The 19,658-nt window shown below is 50.3% G+C and overlaps 1 protein-coding gene across 1 annotated transcript; it reads left to right on the top strand.

Annotated features, from left to right (window-relative positions):
• Positions 1-6,483, top strand: LOC142453052 (HLA class II histocompatibility antigen, DM beta chain). The gene is made up of 6 exons (XM_075554179.1): positions 1-1,119; positions 2,264-2,545; positions 3,878-4,162; positions 5,517-5,633; positions 5,792-5,827; positions 6,202-6,483. Exons 1-6 carry the CDS (start codon positions 1,065-1,067, stop codon positions 6,216-6,218), a joined length of 792 nt encoding a protein of 263 aa, XP_075410294.1. The 5' UTR covers positions 1-1,064; the 3' UTR covers positions 6,219-6,483.
• The last annotated feature ends 13,175 nt before the right edge of the window (positions 6,484-19,658 follow it).

The raw sequence follows: 19,658 nt of genomic DNA, 5'->3' as shown, positions 1-19,658 counted from the left end.
GGGAGGCTGAGGGAGGGATTTCCCAGGCCTGTTCTTGATCTCTAGTGGAATGGCTTCCATTCTTCTGTAGCCTTGCGTTCTGTTTCTGTAACCTCTATACCCTCTCTGTGGCTCCTCCTTTCTCAACGGCTCTCCCTCTTCCAACTGTCTTGCCCCCAGGGACCCACAATCCTCCTGTCTCCCGAGTGACAGGACCCATCAAGAGATCCTGGGTACCCTTCCTTCAAAGACCAAGAGTGACAGGTCGCCTGAGAGGACAATGAGTGGAACAGCTGAAGTGGTGCGCAGTCCGGCTGCATGCCTCCTGGGGACGCTGGAATGATTCTTTTTCTAGAGAACGCCACCTACAGACCAGTTATTCCACACAGAAGGAATGACGAGACGCACAACTTGCAAAAAATATCGTTCATGTCACTGAATTGCATTCGTGGCCATTGCTGAACTGTGGATATTTTATTTCATTCTTGATGATTGCACCGCTGTTTAATGTCCTCAAGCCACTCCGTTGTATGACACGTGCCTTACCTGGCACGGAAATGGTTTTTAAAGTTTGTCCTGACAAGTAAAATAACAACAACAACAAAAGAATCGACGCGATGTCTGGATAATACGGACTGTGCATATCGTCAACCACAGCAGCGTAACAGTTTGAAAAGAGGATTTGAAATAAAAAATGAAAACGAACAGAATAATTAGGAAACCAGCCGGGGCACCTGCTGCCAAGGCCTCCGGCAGGATGAAGTTTACCTAGCAACTGATGACGCACACACGAGGCACTCAGCTATTTGTCTTTACGTCGGTCTCCTCCTCTGTAGCTAATCGGACTTTTTGTTCGGGGCATCTGACTTCAATGACTTGTGGTAGGCGCAGATCTAGTATCCAGGGACTTGCTAGCCCTAAATCACTTACTTAGCAGGGGTCAAAAAACCCAGGCCCTGGTATAGTCCACGCGGTGTCTGAAGACCATCTCTCCAGGCTGGGGCTTCTAGGGCAGGCCAGGACCCAAGGCCTCTGGAAGAGCTGGCCTCGGGGACTGAACTCCTGGTGTCTTCCCGGAGCAGAACATGATCTCATTGGTGCAGCTGCTACTGGGCCTCAGCCTGGGCTGCACCGCAGCAGGTAAGGACCCGCCCTCCCTTGCTGCTGCTCTGGGGCTAGCGGGTTCCGTTTCGCTATTGGGTTTGGGCGCTCCAGACGAGTCTGTCTTCCTTCTGTATGTTTCTACAGCAGTTGATTCTGCACTGGTATAGCAATCTCAGTAGAAATCAGGTGAACTCACTGCCACGGGGTCGATTCTGACTCATAGTGGCCCTCACTGGAGCCCTAGTGGTGTAGTGTGGGTAAGAGCTGGGCCGAGATCCTCATGGTTGGCAGTTCAAGACCACCAGCAGCTCCTGGGGAGAAAGATGGGATTTTCTACCCCTGTAAACAGTTACCGTCTCCGAAACCTACAGCAGGTGGCTTTGAGTCAACATTGACTCGATGGCAGTGAGCGAATGACCCTGTAGGACAGAGTCGGGCTGCCCCAGTGGGTTCCCTAGGCTGTACATCTTTATCAGAGCAGACGGCCTCATCTTTCTCATGCACCGCGGCTGGTGGTTTTGAACTGACTTTGCAGTTCACGCATAACCCACTAAGCCACCAGGGCTCCAGGATGCTATGTGATCACTTGTGTACTAGCTGCAAGGACTTCACAAGGTTGGTAGAACATGGAATGAAAAGATAATGGCTTTCCCCCATGAACTCCGTGAAGCTCCCGCACGTCCCCCCTGCTGGAATGTGGGCAATGACAAGATCTGCCTTGCTTGCTCCTGCAGCCCCAGCTCCCAGCATAGTGCCAGACATCGCTAGAGCTTCATCAATATATGCGGGTGAATATTTAACCATCTTTCCTGTGCAGGATAAGGCCGACTCACTTCCTTGATTCCTTTTCATCGAACAAGGCTGGTTCCTTTTACCCCCTTTCTCTCTTACTCATTTGCCTTACTGGGGGTAGGTCTGTGTCTCTTCTGTCACCCCATGTGGTTGTGCACCAGGAGGAAACCAGATCTAAAACCTTCACTGCTCCTAGTATCAGTTCCTTTAAATTGGGGCTCTGGGTGACCCCAAACATGTGTGTTGGTCAAAAAAACAAAACAAACCTGTGTGTCATGAAGAATTGTTACTGGGCCAGCTGGGTGGACTTCAGGCTTGGGTTCCAGTGGAGGGTCACTTCTGAACTCTTATCCCCCAACCCTGACACCCCATTCTCTGGCTCTTGTAGGTGGCTTCGTGGCCCATGTGGAAAGTGTCTGTGTCCTGGATGATGAGGGGACTCCCAAGGATTTCATGTATTGTATCTCCTTCAACAAGGCTTTGCTGACCTGCTGGGATCCAGAGCAGACCCAAATGGTCCCTTGTGAATTTGGAATGCTATATCGTTTGGCCATGTTCGTCGCAGACACCCTGAACCATCAGCAAAACCTGCTCCAGCGCCTGAGCAACGGGCTCCAAGACTGTGCTACCCATGCGCAGCCTTTCTGGGGGTCACTGACCCAGAGAACACGTAAGGAGAGGGCTATCGGGAAGCGCAGGAGGGAGGCCAGGGGAGATTGCTCAGCAGCTACGGAGTTAGGAATCTGGCGAGAAGGAAACAGGAAAGTGTGCGGACTAGAATGTTGATCCTCCTGGGGAGATGAGGTAGCTGACGAGGGTGGAGCTTAAGAAGCAGAAATAATGTTTGAGCTGGCGAGGAGCACTGGGGGTGGCGGGAGGGGTGACTAAGCATCCATCAGGATGCAGATCCAAGTCCCAATACAGATGTATCAGCATAACCAGAATGGCTCTTCTCCAAAGGGTTCGGGCCTCTTTCCCTCAATTCTGATGCTTAAATCCAGGGTGCATCTACTCTCGAGAATATTTGGAAAGGGTCCCCAGAGGTCTCTCCTGTTCTCCCTCTCCCCTGCTCCCTTGGGCTGCGAACGCTTCGAGGTTCTTAAGAGAACCCTTGGAGAGCTCCTTGGGGCAGAGTATTGTGTCCTAAGATGTGGCTTCGGAGTCACCAGTCTGCAAGTTGCCTGGGAGAGGTACTGGTTGAAAAGGCGAGTCCCTGGCGATTGCTCCGGATGCGCTGCATGCAGACAGCTACCAGCGAAGGCTACCTGCACGGGAGCACAGTTTGTTGCGATGCGAAGATTTGATTTCAAAGGCACCAGTGTGGAGGCCAGCAGGAGGGTCACCGAGCAGAATATGAACAAAATAGCAAGATTGACATTCTACTTCAGGGGCCTGCGGTTGCCGTGGAATTGGCTGTGACACGGGGCCCCCATGTGTGGAAAGGAGAAGGGTTCCCCCCGCTTTTCCAGGCAAATCAGGCTGTCTCCCGAACCACCTCTGCGTGGGCTTGAGCCGCCCACCTTTTGGGTGGGAAGTCGAATGTTTAACCACTGATGCCTTGCACAGACTCCCCTTCACTACATTTAAGAGCTAGTCCAGAGTGTTAGCTATCTCTGGAGAAGAGGTTTTATGTAAGCAAATTCGTTTAAGAAAGATTGTCAGCGGAAAAAAAAGTTTCCCTCCTACCTTTAGAAATCCAAACTTACCATGTCTGTGCTGTTATTAGCTGAGGGGCTTTCTCCTGAAATGGCTCGCCGTGCACCCCATTGGGACCAAACACAGTTTTTGGCGGACGAAAGGAAGGAAGGAGCCGTGAAGGAGTGGGGAAAGCCAGAGGACAAAGCCGGCGTAAATACCGACTTCTTAATTTCCAGGGGCCGTGTGCTGGCACACGGCGGGCAGGTTCGCAGAGATCTACGAGGGGCTGAAGTAGGAAAGAAACTCAGTTGCAGGAAAAAGGTAGGCTGTCGCTCTGCTAACGGTGCTGTTTAATCTGATGCAGGGCCGCCTTCTGTGAAAGTAGCGCCCATCACTCCTTTTAACACAAGGGATCCCGTGATGCTGGCCTGCTACGTGTGGGGCTTCTACCCCGCCGAGGTGATCATCACGTGGAGGAAGAACGGGAAGCCCGTCCTCCCTCACGGCAATGGCCAGAAGATTGCCCAGCCCAATGGAGACTGGACGTACCAGACGGTCTCCCATTTAGCGTTGACCCCCGCTTATGGAGATACCTACACGTGCGTGGTGGAGCACATCGCAGCTTCTCTCCCCATCCTGGAAGACTGGAGTAAGTGACTGGCGGTCAGGAGCATTAGTGGAAGTGGGGAGCGGAAAAAGGAACCCCAATATCACGGTGGAGGCAGGTGTGGATAGTTGCACGGATACAGTCGAGGAGGAGATGCTGAGGATGGGAGGGAAGCGAGAGGGCCTTAGGGAAGATTTAGGACCAGAGTTGGGACAATGGGATTGAAGGACCGGGATTCGTTGTTGCTGTTGTTGGTGTTGTGGCGCGATCAGGGATAGAGCAAGACATCATGCTGCTGCCCGTAGGTTTGCTCACTACGTTTTTCAGCACTAACCATTGTGAGGCGATTGTAGGCGCCTCAGATTTCAACCATTCTGGATGGGGACAAAGATGGTTGCCTAAGAAAGTCGCGTTTCCCTTGGGGCGGGGCGGGCAGGGCTGAGCGTTGGCTGCTCTGTTAGGGACAGTGGGCTAGGAAAAGGCCAGGAGGAGGATACAGTGTAGGGGGCATGCTTGGGGGCTAGTGAAGAAGGAGCCAATTACCACTGTTTGAGCCCCGGGGTTGAGGATAAAGATGCTCAGAGAAATGACACACAGATGTGGGGATTCTCGGGAAGGGAAAGAGGAAGGAATTAAAAGCAGAAGCAGGGAACAGGAGGCCAGACTGCTGTGAGGTCAGCCCTGTCTCTCTCTCTGGGGAATGTGCTGGGCCGCTGGGAAGGGCGTGGGGAACAGAGAGGGGAACTCATGCTTTCACCCAAGCTCTCTGGGGAACAACGTCTCCTTTACAGGGCACACAAAGACTTTTTTTTTTTTTTCTGGGAGTGGCATGCTCATTTTAGCAGGGCAACGGAATCCTGCAGGGACAGGGTTCAGTGCAGAGCAAGCTCTAGGAAGGCGGGGACTATACAGTGGGATAGAACCTGGACGGGCCCATGGAAAATCTGGATGTGGACAGGTAGGGGACCCAGTCACAGGATGGAACTTTTTTTGGTGGGGCGTTAGAAGAAGTAGAAAAGACATTTTAATAGGAAACTGCTCAGATGGAACAAGTAATCATGTACATATTGTCCCCACGGGGGGCATGGAGAAGAGAGTGAAGGCCCCTTTATTCTCTGGAAAGAAGCGACCTTGCTGCGAAGGAAGGAAAGGGGGGGTGTCCTTAAGCGACCTCATTGGATGTGCTAGCGAGGAACTGGCTGCCGAGGTACTCACTCTAGAGAAGGGGGTGTCTGAGGTTCCACTCGGCATCGGGGTTCACAGGATGGGGGAGGTCCTTGTGGCAAAGACCCTGGGGGTGGGGATAAAGGACCATTGGATCGGGTGGGTGAAGGTCACAGTAAGTTGCTCTGCAGTGAGCCCCAGGCACCGGTTCTAGCTCAGATTCTCTCTGCAGCGCCCGGACTGTCCCCCGTGCAGATAGTGAAGGTATCCGTGTCGTCGGTGACGCTGGGCCTGGGCCTCATCATCTTCATTCTTGGTTTGCTGAGCTGGCGGAGAGCTGGCTCCTCAAGTGAGTGAATCCCCGACCTTGCTTTCCACACGCCGGCCCCCACTCTCGGCTTGCTTTCTGCCGGTGACAGCTCCTATTCGCATCCCACTCACTGTGAATCATGTCAGCTCCCTTTTCCACAGAGACCCTGCTCTAATCAGCTTATCTTCTTCTCTCAGGTTACACTTACCTGCCCGGGGCCAATTATCCTGAAGGTAACACCTCTGTCCGTGTGCTTGTCTTCTGGGCCTTTGGTGAAAGTGGTGGTGGTGGTAGGGGGGGTTAGGAGTCACTGCTGGGTTCAATGAATGGCATTCATGGTGGCAGTGACCCTCCAGGAGGATCCAGCTGAGGGCATGGTTTCCATTTCCGTCACTGGGAATGGGTGCAGGAAAGCAGAATGCCTAGTCCCTCCTCTTCTCCCCAGTGAGCATTTATGGGGAGGGGATTGAAGGTGGCTCCTTGTATTAATTCTCGGTGCCCCAGAATTTTCATCAATAACATGGGCTCTGGCACGGAGAGTCACAGAGACAAGCAATGGGGTCCCATGGGGTTCAAGCTGCATTATCTTGTTTTTTTTCTTTTGAAGGTCGGAACATTTCCTAGAGGTGAAAATCCTGCAACTCCATTTGAGGTTCTTCCTGAAAACTCTCTTCGTGGATCCTATGGTTTCTCATTCATGTAACTCTTTAAAGCATGGGACTGCATTTCTGGGAATAGGCTATGCCCAAATTATTGCCCAAAGTTATATTCCTGGGATGAATGTAACCTGGCAAAGGAGGCTAAAGGGCTCTTTTTTTGGGGTGGGGGGCAGGCAGGGCTCAGAGGATGTTGAGTTGCTGGTGGCCATCCCTAAGAAATAAACCCCAATGGGAATGTTGTTATCCCTGTCTTTTTCTTGGAGCCTGGGAATATGGACAGAGCAAGGGGTTGGGATGATTCTCTCCTACTTAAGCCAGGGACTCCTTTTCTCTCCCTACCCAGATACCACAGAATTTGGGGCCACTTTCTGGTTTGTCATACAGAAGAGGAAATTCAACTATGGTGGGATGGAGTCACAGTAAGGGAGAGGAAGTGGATGAACAGTTGATGCTCTTATTAATTTTACAGGAGTCTTAATGAGGATTAATTGAGTTCTATTATTAAACAGGTAGGAGATTGCCTGGCACGTAGCAAGCCTGGAATAGTAATGTTAGATATTGTCTGTGATTGAGCTTTCTGGGACAGCATTGCTCTAGTTCCTTTGTGTGCATCATTTAATTTGAGCCTCACCACACGCCATAGGCAGGCCTTCAGATAGACAGGATCCAGTGGGTAGAGCCTAATTTCAGATGGGAATTCTGGTCAAATTGTTCCATAACCTGAACAGAGAAGGGAACATAGCTCCGGTGTCTATCACGTGCGAGGCACTGGGCTAAGTGCTTCGGTTTATATTGTGTCCATTGCCCTCAAGACCCTCAGGGGAATAAGAAATCACCCTCATATCACATACGAAGAAGCCGAGGATTGAAGAGGTTAGGCAACTTGTCCAAGGTCACAGAGCCAGTTCACTACACAATGTTTGTCCACCTGAGCTAAAAGTCTGTGAATTCCCATCTTCCGAGGACCTTCATACTGGTAGGCACATCTCTCTTTAAGGCCACTCTCAATTATCTTCTATGGCCAAACCCTATCCCCCAGTACCAGCGCTCAGTATTGGGGGATAGGTGTTATCAATGTAGAGATGCCGGCTGATGCGCTTGTTTTCTGGTGGAAGGTGACACCTGCTGGACACAGAGAGTGGGGTCGAGGAATTTTTTTATTTTTATTTTTTAGAATAAAGGAAACCAAGCACTAAACTCAATGCCAGCCGTCAGATTGATGCTGATTTATAGCGACCCTATAGGACAGGGTGGGACTGCCCCCTGTGAGTTTCTGAGACTGTAACTCTTTACAGGAGTAGAAAGCCCCGTCTTTGTCCTGGGGAGCAGCTGGTGGTTTCAAGACCTTGCGGTTAGGGACCCAACGGGGAGCCACGACGCCACTAGAGAACCTTTAGAATTAAGGGTTGCAATGATATGGTGTGGAAGGGACCTTGGCAGTTCTGGGCTGTTAACCTAGCCACTCACCACATCTTCCTTTTCTGATATTTGAGATCATTATGAGATGGAACTGACTCCAGGAGAACATTGTGTGCGTGTGTTGTTGTTTGTTCGGCAGGACGGAGGGCAGTGCAAATGGTTAATGTGCTTGACTTCTAACTTGCTGGAGATTTCAGGGTGCCCAGAGCCCTGATGGTACAGTGATTACAGGCTGGGCTGCACTCTGTGGGGTCGGCAGTTGGAAACCACCAGTGGCTCTGGGGGAGAAAGACTGGGCTTTCTACTCCCAGAACCAGTGACAGTCTCTGAGACCCACAGGGGCTCGCTATGAGTCAGCAATGACTCACTGGTAGTGAGTTAGAAGCTTCTGCAGTGTCTTTGTTATTCACGAAGGGCAACACCTTGAGAATTTATGAAAACCAGGTGGGCTACCTGTGAGCTAGCCATGCCATGCCATGCTATCAGTTCTGCCCCAGGGAGGGAGAGGGACTGAACTGGGCTCAATTTCATGGCCAATGGTTCTTTAATGTCTACCTAGTAAAACGCTCCTGAACTTGGGAGCCCTCGGCCAGGCATTGGCTGCTAGCTAACCAGGCATTCCTCTCCAGAAAGATGTGTCGGTCCGCTTGTGTAAAATTGACAGCATCAGAAACCCAGCTCTCCTGCGTCCTTACAGGGTACAGAGTCGGAAGAGTCGCGGAGCTGGAATCGGAACCCAAACCCAAACGTACTGCCAGTTGGTGGATTCCCTGGGGCCCTATAGGACAGACAGGGAACCCCTGGGGTTTTGGAGATGGTCAGTCTGTAGAGGAGCCCGCTGAAAGCCTCCTCTTTCTCCCGTGGAGCCGCTGGGGGTCTCCAACAGCTGACCTTGTGGTGAGCAGCCCAACAGCACGCCACGATGGCACAGGAGGCGGGGTGAGGGTCCCGACTGGGGACAAACATTGAAACCGGGGACGCCGCACCCACGCCCACGGAGAGAACTGTGACTCCGAGTGACTCAATTTAGGAGTTCCGAGGCTGTGAATCTATGGGAGCAGATGGCCTCATCCCTTTCCCCCTGACTGGCGCGAGTGGTGGGCCGAACCTTGTGGTCACTGTCCAAGGTCTACCGGGCGGTGTCGCCGTCGTGTCCTGGCTGGTGATAATCATGGAGACACGGGGAGGGGGACAGGGACACAGAAACCCCACCGAGAGTGGGTCCTCTCCCAGACCTTGCCCTCTGCTTCTCTGCTGCAGCCTCTTATGATCTGCCTCATAAAACTGTAAGCGGGTTACCTGAGTTCTGTGACTCAGTTCTGCGAGTTACTGAGCCTCAGGGGATGGTTGGGAACCCTTGGGTCTTCAGGCAGCAGGTCAGAAGAATGGGTTGTATGAGGAACCTTGAGTTTGCAGCTGCTCTTTTGTGGGGGTAGTAATGATCGGTGAAACAAACAATTCCCTGCCAGCGCGCCCCCCCCACGACCCTGCTTCTGTGGCACAGGTAGAAGTGCCCTCCCCGGAGACTTTCTGAGACTTGATAATTCTTTACAGGAGCAGAAAGCCCTATCTTTCTCCTGACGAGTGGCTGGTGGTTTTGAAAGGCTGACCAACTGGCTTGTAGCCCAACACGTAACCATGATGCCACCAGGGCTCTGGGGGGGGGGGGGGAGTGGGAACCTAGACATCTATAACCAGTTGTGTGAAGTGTGGGTGGCCTGGCAGCCCCTGAGTTTGTGGCTGGTTCAAAGTCTTGGGCAGATGTGGTCGGACCGTGGCCTTTACCTGTGAAACATGACCTAATTCGGGGTGGTATGTGTCGGAACAGGATGGAATGCATTTTCGTGACATCCAGCCTCAGATCCTCATGGGTCCTAAGGGACAGTTGTGTAATTGAAGGGGAGAGATTAAGAGACAGACATGAGTTTTGGGGGTGCTCACCTCCTCCATGGCTTCAGGAACCAGGTCAGAGCAGAGAGAGAGAATGTATTGCCAACATTAGGTTAGGAGCATGACAGTGTCCCTAATTGCAGGGAGCCACAGACATAACAAAGTGGGTGGTCCCCTAAACCCTACAGGTCCCTGTGCTCATTGGAGGGTAACAACACCAGTGCTGGGGGGGGGGGCGGTAAGGGAGAATGACTGTCCCCTCAGCAGTGAGAGCAATAGCAACATGTCTGCTCCCATAGACGCAGCTGCCGGCCAGATAGCAATCAACCATGTGCATGTAAGAGGTAACTTTACAGTAGCATTATGATGGGAGGATATTGTGGGAATTAATCGTAACTATGAGAATGTAATGGGGACTCATTTCCAACTCACAAGGGTGAAGGCCTCCTTCCGCCCCAGAAGCCCAGCCTGCCCGGTTTCTTAACATAAGGGAATTAAGCAGTCATCCACCTACACGCTCTTCCTGATTTTCACTTTCCCACAGATTTTAACCTACAGGATATGTAGTTTCTCTTTTAATCTAATGACAATCAGTTACATTAGAAGAGGTTTAAAACTTTTTTATTGTAGTGAAAATATACACGTCAATTTGGTTGCTTCTACACGGACAACTCGATGACATTGATTCTATATCTATCTTTTTCCTAATTATTCAACCACTCTCAACATAAACTCAACAATCCCCACCACTGCCCCACACCAGTCTTCCTGCTTCCCCCTCTCCTACTCTGGTAACCAGTAAGCAATTTTGGCTTCGATATTAGTCCCATAAAGTGAGATCATCTAGGATTTGGCCTTCTGGGACTGTGTTATTTTTCTTAGCACTGGTTTTCAAGATTCATCCATCTGTTGCATGTGACAGGACCCCCTTTTTCGTGAGGGCTGAGTAATAGCCGGGGAAGGGACATTGCGCTCGGTGAATGGAACAATGCACAATTGCCCTTAGTATCCTCTGGGTTTGGTTCCAGGACTCCTGCGGATAGCAAAATCCATAGGATCATGGTTGGTTGAGAGTGTAGAGTCAGACGCGCAGATACGGAGGACTGAGTGTGCAAGGGGTTTCAGAAAGTCCATGGAAAACAATGGAAATAAAAATGAATGTACTTTTCCCACAAACTTTTTGAAGCCCCCTCGTATATATGTTTTCAAAGGGATAGTTTTTATTTTCATTAGTCTGTTATTGCTTATACTTCTTTCTTTCATCAGCTTATCTCCTTATCCCCGAAAGTAAGACATCCCCCGAAAATAAGACCCACTTACAGTTTGACTGTCGCTGAAATATAAGGCACCCCCTGAAAATAAGACCTCCCCGAAAATAAGCCCCCTGAAGCTACCTGGACTCTGGACTCTAGCAGCAGGCGCCGCCGTGCACCCATTGTTGGCCGAAGCGCAGTCAGAGCAGACAGGAAGTGCGAGGTCTCTTTTAATAAAACAATAAATGTGTACTGTATTCTTCTTCATGGAAAAATAAGACATCCCCTAAAAATAAGACCTAGCGCATCTTTGGGAGCAAAAATTAATATAAGACACTGTCTTGTTTTCGGGGAAACAGGGTAATAAAAAAGGCTGCTTTGCATCTGACCTGACTCAGGGACAACTAGCAATAAATTTATTAAAAGCATGTGTGTGCTGCAACAACAGCTTCCCACAACGGCAGTTTTTCTTCCCTCCATCCAGCTCCCTGGCTGACCTCAGTACCTTGCTCTAACATATTACAAAGCACTCGGTGTCCTAAGAAAGAGCTTGGTGAATTCTTCCACTTACTGGTGCCGCGTCTGCACTTGAATTTTGCATGTTTTCAAGGCAGTGGCGACAAAAGCCTCCATGCTTATTTCTGACAAATCAGGGCAACACCTTGGAGTACAATAAACTACTTCTGGAAGTACGTTCACATGTGCTTTCCTGACCTTATTCAGACTCTGGTGAAAAATTTTTTCATGAACTTTTATCAAACTTACTGGATCTTCAAGATAATTTTTCTACTGAGGCAAAGTATACTGTTACATATCTGCTCACTTAAAATCTTCTGTCAGATTCAAGCTAATTGGAAATATTTTGTGGATTCTGTTAATCGTGGACATGGTGACTACTGATGGAATTTAAATGAGCCTATATTGATTATGAGGAATCCTGGTGATAGTGGGCTACATGATGGGCTGCTAACTCCAAGGTCATCACTTTGAAACCACGAGCTGCTCTGTGGGAGAAAGATGAAGCTTTCTTCTCCCATAAAGAGTGACAGTCTGGGAAAGTCACAGGAGCAGGTCTACCTTGTCCTAACAGGGTTGCTATGAGTCAGAATTGACTCAATGGTGGCGAGTTTGCTTTGAATACATATTATTGATCCAATAATTCTTCCCTCATTTTGTCATTAATTTCTACTAAGTACATAGATTGAATTGTGTTCTCAGTAGCAGAAATCTGTTTTTAGATGGCTGTAAAACAAAACACTCCCCAGTGCAATTTTCGGGCATAATGTCTTAATCTTTAGAAATTCAACTTCGTTTATTTTGGATTAATGTTCTCCTCTTGAATAGCGACATATTGTTCTATATCTGTCAAATGCATTATAAAATTTAAAATACCTACAATGAAATTAATTTATCACCTTGTGCAATACTTTTAAAGTGTCCATCTCTGTCACTTTAAAGTCCCTTTTCTTACTGTCAATTCTGGCTCATAACGCCCTATAGGACAGAGTAGCTCTGCCCCGGGGGTTTCTGAGACGGGGACGTTTCATGGGAATCGTGGAGAACTTCCTCTTCCTCCTGCAGAGTGGATAGTAGCTTTGGACTTGGGGTTCACAGCCCAAGGCATCACCATTACCCCCCCCCAGGACTTCCAGAGGACATAAAAAATGGGAGGAGTAAAGTATTTATTATGAGCCTATGGATTTTTAAATTTCTTTTTTGGTTTTAATGCTTCATCTAATTTGAGTTTCACAAATAACGTACTCCTAAGTGAAAGAGCCAAAAAAAGTATAGCTATTAGTCATTTGACAAAGCATTTTGAAGAACTTTCTACAAATTGAAAAAGTGGGAAGGCCCTAAGATCTATGTAAAAACATTTGGTGAGTCAGGTAGTGTCTAATTCTGTCAACAGACTTGAAGAATTGTTGCTGTAGGCGGTGCTTCAAGTCACGGTCAACTTGGGTCCAACTGAACAAATCCTGCCCAATCCGGAGCCATCCGCAGTCACGCCTCTGTTTAAGCCCTTGTCCTGGTCCACCTTTCACCGCCCCCGACTCTACCACGCTTGATGTCTTTCTGCGGAGACCGGTCCCTCCCTCCGGACAGCGCCCAAACCATACGAGCTAAAGCTTCCACATCCTCACCTTCAAGGAGCATTCTGGCCGTGTTCCTGCCAAGGCAAATTTGTTTGTTCTGGCAATTCGTGGTGCTTTTAATATTCTTCAAAGGCACAGGCTCTTCTTTAATCTTTCGTATTCACTGGGCTTTTGTGTGCACAGAGCAGTGGTTCTCAACCTGTGGGTCGTGATCCCTTTTGGGGGTGTGTGTGTCGAATGACCCTTTCACAGGGGTCACCTAAGACCATCAGAAAACACAGATTTCCGATGGTCTTAGGAACCGAGACACCGCTCCTCTATCCATCTCCAGGAGGGTCCGCCCACATGCAGATGAGAATATGCGGAGTGATGACATCATTGCGCCAACCCCATCACATCCACCCCATACAAATACAGGTGTATGTGACAGGGTTGGCACCACAATGTACTTATGTGGACCACACATGTGTAGCAGCTACAGTGTAGAAAGCAGCTGCTGTGTGGAAAGCAGCTAGTCTGTTAAAAGCAGCTAATGGGTTGAAAGCAACAGTATTGGAGGTAAAAGGATCCTTTATGAATTATAATTACATATTGTTTTTGTGATTAATCACTGTGGTTTAATTATATTCAATTTGTAACAATGAAAATACATCCTGCATATCAGATATTTACATTATGATTCATAACTGCAGCAAAATTACAGTTATGAAGTAGCAACCAAAATAATTTTATGGTTGAGGGGTCACCCCAACATGAGGAGCTGTATTAAAGGGTCGTGGCACTAGGAAGGTTGAGAACCACTGGCATAGAGGGTGGCTGAAAATAACATGGCTTGGGTCAGGTGCACTTTGGTCCTTAAAGTGACACCTTTCCCTCTTTAACACTTTAAAGAGGTCATTTGCAGCAGATTTGCCCAAGGCAATAGGTCCTTTGACATCTTCTTTTTGGTAAAATGAAATTCTTAATTTCATATGATAGATTAGTAAAAACACAAGTTAGTATAGTGTGCGTGTGTGTGTGTGTGTGTGTGTGTGTGTGTGTTTTCTACTAGGGATCAAGTGCTCTTCCTCATCTTGGTTAAATATGATGGAGGCATATTTTACCAGGCTGCGGGAGAACACTTGATCCCCAAGAGAATTAAAAAATATATAAAACAAAACAGAAAACAGCCAATGCACGGCCATCCAGTCAGTTCTGACTCATAGTGACCCTATAGAACAGAGCAGATCTGCTCCCTACGGTGTCCAAGACTAGAACTCCTAAGGAAGTAGAAAGCCTCATTTTTCTCCAGCAGAGAAGCTGGTGGTTTGGAACTGCTGATCTTATAGTTAGCAACCACTATGCCACCAGGGCTCCTCCAGCAGCGTTAGGAGATACGAAATGCAGATAGATGTCAGTCACTACCTCAAGATCTAGGGAATTGTCAGTGTTTAAAGTAAGTTCTTGTGGGATCCAGCCCTGTGTCCGGATAGGTCCTAAGGGATGGTTGCACAATTGAAGGGAAGAAATGAAAAGATAGACAAAAGTTTTGGGGTGCTTACCACCACCACCACCACCACCACGGCATCAGGAACCAGGTCCAAGCAGAGAGACAGAAAACATGTGCTTACATTGACTTAGATAGTCTCAGGTACGCAAGCCACGGTAAGCACTTAACAGGAAGGGGTTGTAAGCATACAGCTAATAGGAGGGGGGGGGCAAGCTAGGGGTACCATGCAAACGGAAGCATCCATGTGACAGGAAGGCACATATGTAACAAGATGGGCAGGCTCGAGTCAAGATGGTAGCCTAGCCTTAGTGATCTCTGAGCTCTTCTCCAGGGGAATAATCTATGATCCTTATCAGAAGGGAGTGGGTCAGATGTAGGGTCTCATTGCTCTCAACCTTGGCAGCCAACTAACCTTCAAGCAGCTGACCTTGAAGGGTAAATAACAGCAACCACGTGCTTGCGACCACCTTCAATTTGGCATTTTACAAGGGACATCATGGGGAAAAACAGGAGAGTGTGAGTGGACACATGGAATCTCCAACCTATGAATGTGAAGGTCCCTCTCCACGGGAGCCCCAGACTCCAGCCTCCTTAGCATATGAGCCTAGAGAGTTTGTCTGCATGCGCTCTCTGGACACACCCGGCCTTGGGGTGAGAGGAAGGCAAGCTGCTGGTTCAGCCAACAGAGGAGGTTTAAGGAGAAGCGCAGAGGGATAGGGCTGGTGGTGCCTGCGGGTGAAAACAGCTGTCCACACACTGGGCGCCAGGCTACAACAGGTCAGAGAAGGAGTCACATGGAGCTACACGATGATGCTTTCCTTTAAGGAACCTGCTGGAACAGAGCTACTCGGGATACCCCCTCCCCACACACACACACAAACAGTCTGAGACCTGGCCCTCCCACCCCCAGTGGGTGGGTGCAGACAGGTGACCCATTTTCCTGGCTCTCCCTGACTCGCTGGCAGGGCCCCTTGTAAGCGACTGGGACAGAAATCTGGAGGTGGAATGCAATCAGGTTCCCCTATCTCACCCAGCAGTGGGGCTGCCCCCGCGTTCCCCAGGCTTATGCTGAGGCAAGCGGTACCCCGCTGCTCCAGGTAGGCCTTCAGGGGCTTCTGTCCAGGTATCAAGGCATCTCTATCTCACAGGCACCAAGTGCTCAGAGACAGGACTCGAAGCCCCGCCCCGGGCCAAGGTGGTGCCCTGTGGCTCCGCCTCCACAGACGCGCCCCCAACGTCCCGCCCACTCCTCTCAGGTGGGAGGCTATGATTGGTCCGACGGGACGTCAATCAGGAGGTGAGTTCCTAAGGGGTCAAAGGCCAGGCTGTCCGCAGGTGGGAGCCAGGGAGGGTTTCCGCGTGGCTCCCCGACTGGAGCTTCCTGGCTTGGGGCTACCCGCCCTACGTGGTCCCCACCGGGAGGCCCCCAAGTGGGGGCCTTGCTCACAGCTTCTAGCGAGCCTGCCGTTTCTCGTTCCCATGCTGAGGCCAAGGGGCTTTATCCTCTGACCCTGGGCGCCCCATGGCCACGCCGGCGACGGAGGTGACCCCGGGCCTGACTGCTTTTCCATGGCCCTACTCTGTTATCTTTGGTGCGTGGAAGAAGTGCGGAAAGTGCTGGGCGGGTCCCAGACCGGAAGGGAAGAAAGTGTAGCAGGTCCAGGGCGGGGCAGGACTGGAAGGGAAGGAAGTTGGGCAGGTGCAGGGTGGGGTTGGACTGGAAGGGAAGGAGTTGGACAGGTGCAGGGCCCGGCTGGACTGGAAGGGAAGGAAGTTGGGCAAGTGCAGGGCGGGGCAGGACTGGAAGGGAAGGAAGTTGGGCAGGTGCAGGGCGGGGCAGGACTGGAAGGGAAGGAAGTTGGGCAGGTGCAGGGCGGGGCTGGACTGGAAGGGAAGGAAGTTGGGCAAGTGCGGGGCGGGGCTGGACTGGAAGGGAAGAAAGTTGGGCAGGTGCAGGACTGGAAGGGAAGGAAGTTGGGCAGGTGCCGGGCGGATCCTGGACTGCAAGGGAAGGAAGTTGGGCAGGTGCAGGGCGGGGCAGGACTGGAAGGGAAGGAAGTTGGGCAGGTGCAGGGTGGGGTTGGACTAGAAGGGAAGGAGTTGGACAGGTGCAGGGCGGGGCAGGACTGGAAGGGAAGGAAGTTGGGCAGGTGCAGGGCGGGGCAGGACTGGAAGGGAAGGAAGTTGGGCAGGTGCAGGGGGGGGGCTGGACTGGAAGGGAAGGAAGTTGGGCAGGTGCAGGGTGGGGTTGGACTAGAAGGGAAGGAGTTGGACAGGTGCAGGGCGGGGCAGGACTGGAAGGGAAGGAAGTTGGGCAGGTGCAGGGCAGGGCAGGACTGGAAGGGAAGGAAGTTGGGCAGGTGCAGGGGGGGGGCTGGACTGGAAGGGAAGGAAGTTGGGCAGGTGCAGGGCGGGGCTGGACTGGAAGGGAAGGAAGTTGGGCAGGTGCAGGGCGGGGCAGGACTGGAAGGGAAGGAAGTTGGGCAGGTGCAGGGCGGGGCTGGACTGGAAGGGAAGGAAGTTGGGCAGGGCAGGGCGGGGCAGGACTGGAAGGGAAGGAAGTTGGGCAGGTGCAGGGCAGGGCTGGACTGGAAGGGAAGGAAGTTGGGCAGGTGCAGGGCGGGGCAGGACTGGAAGGGAAGGAAGTTGGGCAGGTGCAGGGGGGGCTGGACTGGAAGGGAAGGAAGTTGGGCAGGTGCAGGGCGGGGCTGGACTGGAAGGGAAGGAAGTTGGGCAGGTGCAGGGCGGGGCAGGACTGGAAGGGAAGGAAGTTGGGCAGGTGCAGGGCAGGGCTGGACTGGAAGGGAAGGAAGTTGGGCAGATGCAGGGCAGGGCTGGACTGGAAGGGAAGGAAGTTGGGCAAGTGCAGGGCGGGGCTGGACTGGAAGGGAAGGAAGTTGGGCAAGTGTAGGGCGGGGCTGGACTGGAAGGGAAGGAAGTTGGGCAGGGCAGGGTCGGACTGGAAGGGAAGGAAGTTGGGCAGGTGCAGGACTGGAAGGGAAGGAAGTTGGGCAGGTGCAGGGCGGGGCCGGACTGGAAGAGAAGCCAGGAAGGCTTCGCGGAGCTTGGGAGGGAGACCGGGCCTAGGAGGCAGGGCTGCGGGAGGAGTGCTGCCACCGACCTTTGCCCCTTAAGGCTCAGGGCCTTGCCCGGTGGTGCGTTGGGCTACCAACCTCCAGGTCAGCAGTTGGAAGTTGCTCCGGGAGAGAAAGAGGAGGTTTTCTATCCCCGCAGTTACAGTCTCGGGAACTCGCAGGGGCAGGTCCACCTTGTCCGGCAGGGTCGTTGAGGCAGCATCGGCTCCTCGGCTGTGCGTGTCAGAGGGTATTTGCAGCAGGGTCCGTAGAGAAGCCGGAGTCACTCCGATACAACATACAATGAGAGTTTAAAATCCACACCTACGCTAGTGAAATCTTCACGGGAGCTCACGATGAGCGGGCTGGGGTGGTTATGGGGTCTTACAGGCCACCGGACCTTTCTCTGAGAGTCCACCCTGAGTGAGCTCACAATTCTGCCCTTTGAGTTAGCAGCCAAGCGTGTGGACTGTTTTCATTTTCACTGCCAGGGAACCCTCGAATCTTGATCAACCCTGGGATTTGCCCGTCTGTCCCCGGGCACCCTAACCGGGCTGCTTTCACAGCAGGTGAAATTCGTTCACTCAACACTGGTCACGCATCGACCCTGAAAGCCAGACTAGAGATGCATTAGATCAGCGGTTCTCAACCTGTGGGCCACGACCCCTTTCCGTGGGGTCCAACGACCCTTTCAGGGTCGCCTAAGACCATCGGAAAACACATCAATATTTCACAATACATAATTACATATTGTTTTGTGATTAATCACTATGCTTTAATTATGCTTAATTATGTTCAATTTGTAACAATGAAAACACATCCTGCATATCATATTTATGTGACCATAACAGTAGCAAAATTACAGTTATGAAGTACCAACGAAAATAATTTTATAGTTGGGGGGGGTCACCACAACATGAAGAACTGTAACAATCTTTCATTAACAAACTCGAGCAAGGGTTAACTTCCTGCCCAGCTCACAGCATCTCTAACAGGATGGCGTTTCAGGCCTAAACAATTTAAATATATATACATACGTGCATACCTGTTAAAAAGAATAGTAAAAAAAAACCTTCTCCAATGTTCCCGGAAGAAAACCAAACAACACCCCCAACATTTCAGCCCATAAAAAACAGCATTTATAGTCTTGTCTATCCTTCCCCGCACACACACCATCACATCTACACACACACAACTCAGTAGTAAAAGCAATTGCTCAGAAATTAAAATTAGTACTAGTTGTCTAGAAAGAGAATCCTTTTGTTGGAAAAAATGTCCTTCATTGGGGGCTATTTCTCAGTAAAAAATTATAAAACTTAAAAACTCGGGATCAACTCCCAAGAAGAGCATTCTTCCCCATGAAAACCCTTTTCTCCTTTTCCTACCTTGTTCACCAACTTCCACCCTTCATTCCAAGAAACCCTCTAGTCCCTCACTTTACTCAGGGGGTGCGGATCTGGCGGACACTGACCACCCTTCTGCAGAAATGTGAAATGTGCCTCACCACTGCCCATCCAGGTGGTCTCATGACAGGCCCACTGGGGTGGTCCAACCCATTTCGGTGGGGTCCAACGACCCTTTCAGGGTTGCCTAAGACCATCGGAAAACACATCAATATTTCACAATATGTAATTACGTACTATGCTTTAATTATGTTCAATTTGTAACAATGAAAACACATCCTGCATATCAGATATTTACATGATGATTCATAACAGTAGCAAAATTACAGTGATGAAATACCAACGAAAATAGTTTTATGGTTGGGGCGTCACCACAACATGAGGAACTGTAGTAAAGGGTTATGGCTTTAGGAAGGTTGAGAACCACTGCTTTAGGTACATCCTTTCCCAGAATGCACCCGTGGACTGGAGAGTGTAGTTGATGCCCTAACCCTTCCTCTGTCCGAGAAGCAGGAGACCCACCAGTTACTGCAGTCTGCATGTACTAACTCATTGCAGGTCAGAATTCATGTCAGATTGAGATTTTTAAAGATTTACAGAATGAAGGCAACTATTTTTTCATAAAACATTTTCAGTGAAATATATTTCATATATTTATGCACTGAATATGCTGGCTAGTGTTTATATGTGAAATATCAGTATATGTAAAGTAATATATGTATATATATATTTATTACTATAGATTAAAAAGTCTGAAAAACACTATTCTACGCTTACCAGATTG

The sequence above is a fragment of the Tenrec ecaudatus genome, chromosome 7, assembly GCF_050624435.1.
Source record: "Tenrec ecaudatus isolate mTenEca1 chromosome 7, mTenEca1.hap1, whole genome shotgun sequence".
NCBI classification, from domain to species: domain Eukaryota; kingdom Metazoa; phylum Chordata; class Mammalia; order Afrosoricida; family Tenrecidae; genus Tenrec; species Tenrec ecaudatus.
The sequence above is the reverse complement of the archived record's forward strand: the minus strand, read 5'-3'. Positions and strand labels throughout refer to the sequence as shown.